The following is a 2,911-nucleotide window of genomic DNA, read 5'->3' on the forward strand; positions in this document are numbered from 1 at the left end:
AGTCCATCTTACTATTCCTTCAAACAGTCTTTTTGGAGATAGCTTTCATTTTGTTAGTTTTACCCAGAATTCACTTATGTCATTTCCTCGTGAAACTTAATACTCAAGTATACCAGTCAATCATGTATGCTACCAAAAAAACAGTTTTTTTTTTCTTCTATTTGTTTTAAATCTACAATTCATAAGGGGTACCCCAGAACCATGTTCCACATATCCGCATCCTATGGAGAGTACTAGAACTAGGGTTGGAGGACAAAAGAAAAATTAAAGAGTACTTTCCACATGACATCGCGTTAACATAAAACCGCAAAAATAGGGAAGCACCATTACAATTTGCTACCGAAAGTAAATTCCTTTTTTCCCACAAGGCTAGTATTTTTTATTGAAAATAATGTAACATTACAATCCTCACATATTATTACTGGCCAATGAACAGGCCGATTACATTAACTGATGTTGTCTTGAGCAATAGTTTAGTTGGCCCTGGTTGTGACCATGGAGATGCCACCATTGTGGCCGAACCTAGCGACGTTGCAGTCGGTGGCGAAGATGTCGGAGGAGAAATAGCTTGCTACACCACCCATCACAGGCATGTTAGCACTCACGTTGAGCTTGTTGACGTAGTCGGAGCGGTAGGTTTGGCCGAGAATGCCATGAACATTGTCGGTGAAGCCGTAGAATTTGAACCCAATGTCCAAATGCGCAAGGCTGTCATCCTCTGTCACATCATAGTTGTGGATGCGGGAGTCCTCCTCCGTGATGGGAACTACTTTAGTCATGATGTCGAACACACCCTTAAGCTCGACCCTCACGCCATTTGTCATGGATGTCCTCGTGACGGTAAGGGCAGGCACTGAGGTGGATTGCCATTGTGTGCCAATGTCAGTAGAGATGTCGACGGGTGCTCCGTCAAAGGCCAACTCGAGGCGATCAACGTCATTATTCCACTGGGAAGTCTTCATGGCACCCAAGTAGAGGCGGTGGTTTGCGAAGCGGATGCCCAAGGCCTGGATCCATGTGAAGTCCCGGCTCATGGAGGGTTTGCGTTTGCCAATGAAGTGGGCATTGACATGGAGGTCAGCGTCAGAGACGACACAGAAGTCCTGGTCCTTCTTGCCGTGGAAGTAGAAGTTGTTGCCATCGGCGCCAGTGAAGCGGGGGTCACCGCAGGACATCCCAGGGTAGAAGTCACACACTTCAAGAAGAAGATTTTATATTAGCATCATACCATTGAATTAATATAAAATGTTGTGCATATTCAGATACTATCTCCGTCCGGATTTATTAGGCCCCCTCTCATTTTGGGCTAAAGTTTGACCAACAAATTTAACTAATGAAATATAAATTATATGTCATAAAAATTATACCTTTGGAAAGCTCTTTCAAATACAAATCCAAGAGTATGCCTTTTGTAGCATATATTCTATATTCTATTAGTCATATGAATGGTCAAAGTTTGGCTCAAAATACTAGGGGGCCTAATAAACCCGGACGGAGGTGATAGAGAGGTCCATCAAGATCGAATTGTCCTCGATCTTCCGTGAGTGGAGTTTCCATCTTCCATCACATAGAAAAGAATGGAATGCATGGCTTGAGACTGGGAAAGATTTGAGATGTGTATATGCTTACGGCAGTATGTCTTGCAGCTGGGGCAGAGAACGAGGCACTCGTTGGGGCAGCGCTTGTCGCAGGTGGCCACGCAGGGGTTCCTCTTGTCCTTGGTGTTGTCGCAGGTGAGTGTCTGCGTCCTCTTGCCGAACCGTCCAGGGTGGATCACGCGGGAGTTCGGCGGCAGCGGGCGGCGCGGCTGCGCAGCCGCAGAGGACGCGGCGACGCACAGCACCACCAGCACGATGGCGACCGCTCCCAAGCACGACGCCGGCCTGGCCATTGCTACGTACCCGAGGCCTGTGCTAGCTTAATTAGCTGATCTGTATGCTAGTATGTATGTGTGCAGCTCGCTGTGAGTTTGATAATATGTATGGCTGTGTTGCATGGGATTTTATAGGGTGCGCGGGAAGAGGTGACGATCGAAGCAGGGAAAGTTGTTGACTGTTGCGCGCTTCCCACATGATGCATCTGTACGTCTGGGAGATCGACCCTGGACGTAAAGCGACTGCCGACTCGCATCGCTTAGTATCGCATGTAGACATTAACCTTGTTGTGTCCGTGTAGGGGTAGATTAGTGGAGTTCTAGTAGGATTACTAGTCCTAGTCGGATATCTAGCCCCTGGACGTGTATATAAAGCACGGGGAGGGTAGCTTTTGTATCACAATGAAAAGACCAGATCAATACAAAGAAGTATTCAACAGGACCGACAAGATCCTGTGGCCATCCCATCGATTTGTTTGCTGCCAAGTTACGCGAGAGTTCCGTCGACCACGCCAACGTAAATCGATTAGCTTCGAAGAGCCGGCGTCCAGGTCGCTACGTGCGTGTACTGTTGCATGCAAAATCCATCAAGCTGCTAGCTTGTTTGCTTGCTAGCTTTGCACTACGTATGTGTGAGATCCTGGGTGATTTGATCTAGGGATCAAAAGCCAATAGTTGGTACCTAGAGCCTCGACGATCTACGATGACGGACAGCGATGCTGAGTCAGTCAAGTCCGGCAATGGTGGTTCCAAGGGGAACAAGTCAGGCAACGGCGGTTCCAAAGCGAACAAGAACGGCGACAAGGTGAAGAAGGGCGGCAAGTCAGCAACCAGTGGTGGTGGAACAGGCGGCGCCAACGTACAGGCGCATCGCAACATCCCATCCAGTACCCGATGCTCACCGACACCAACTACGGCGTGTGGACGGTGAAGATGAAGATCATTCTCCAAACCCTTCGAGTGTGGGAGGCCATCACGGACGACGACGTCGACGAGGAGTGCGACGAAGGTGCCATGGCCGCCATAGCCCAGTCTGTG

At 48.6% G+C, this 2,911-nt stretch overlaps 1 protein-coding gene across 1 annotated transcript; it reads right to left on the bottom strand.

Annotated features, from left to right (window-relative positions):
- Positions 1-473: 473 nt before the first annotated feature.
- On the bottom strand, positions 474-2,035 carry LOC123089418 (uncharacterized). Its single transcript, XM_044511100.1, has 2 exons — positions 1,630-2,035; positions 474-1,195 (listed from the first exon to the last, which is right to left on the bottom strand). Exons 1-2 carry the CDS (start codon positions 1,889-1,891, stop codon positions 474-476), a joined length of 984 nt encoding a protein of 327 aa, XP_044367035.1. The 5' UTR covers positions 1,892-2,035.
- Positions 2,036-2,911: the final 876 nt, after the last annotated feature.

This window comes from Triticum aestivum, chromosome 4B (genome assembly GCF_018294505.1).
Source record: "Triticum aestivum cultivar Chinese Spring chromosome 4B, IWGSC CS RefSeq v2.1, whole genome shotgun sequence".
Classification (NCBI taxonomy): Eukaryota; Viridiplantae; Streptophyta; class Magnoliopsida; order Poales; family Poaceae; genus Triticum; species Triticum aestivum.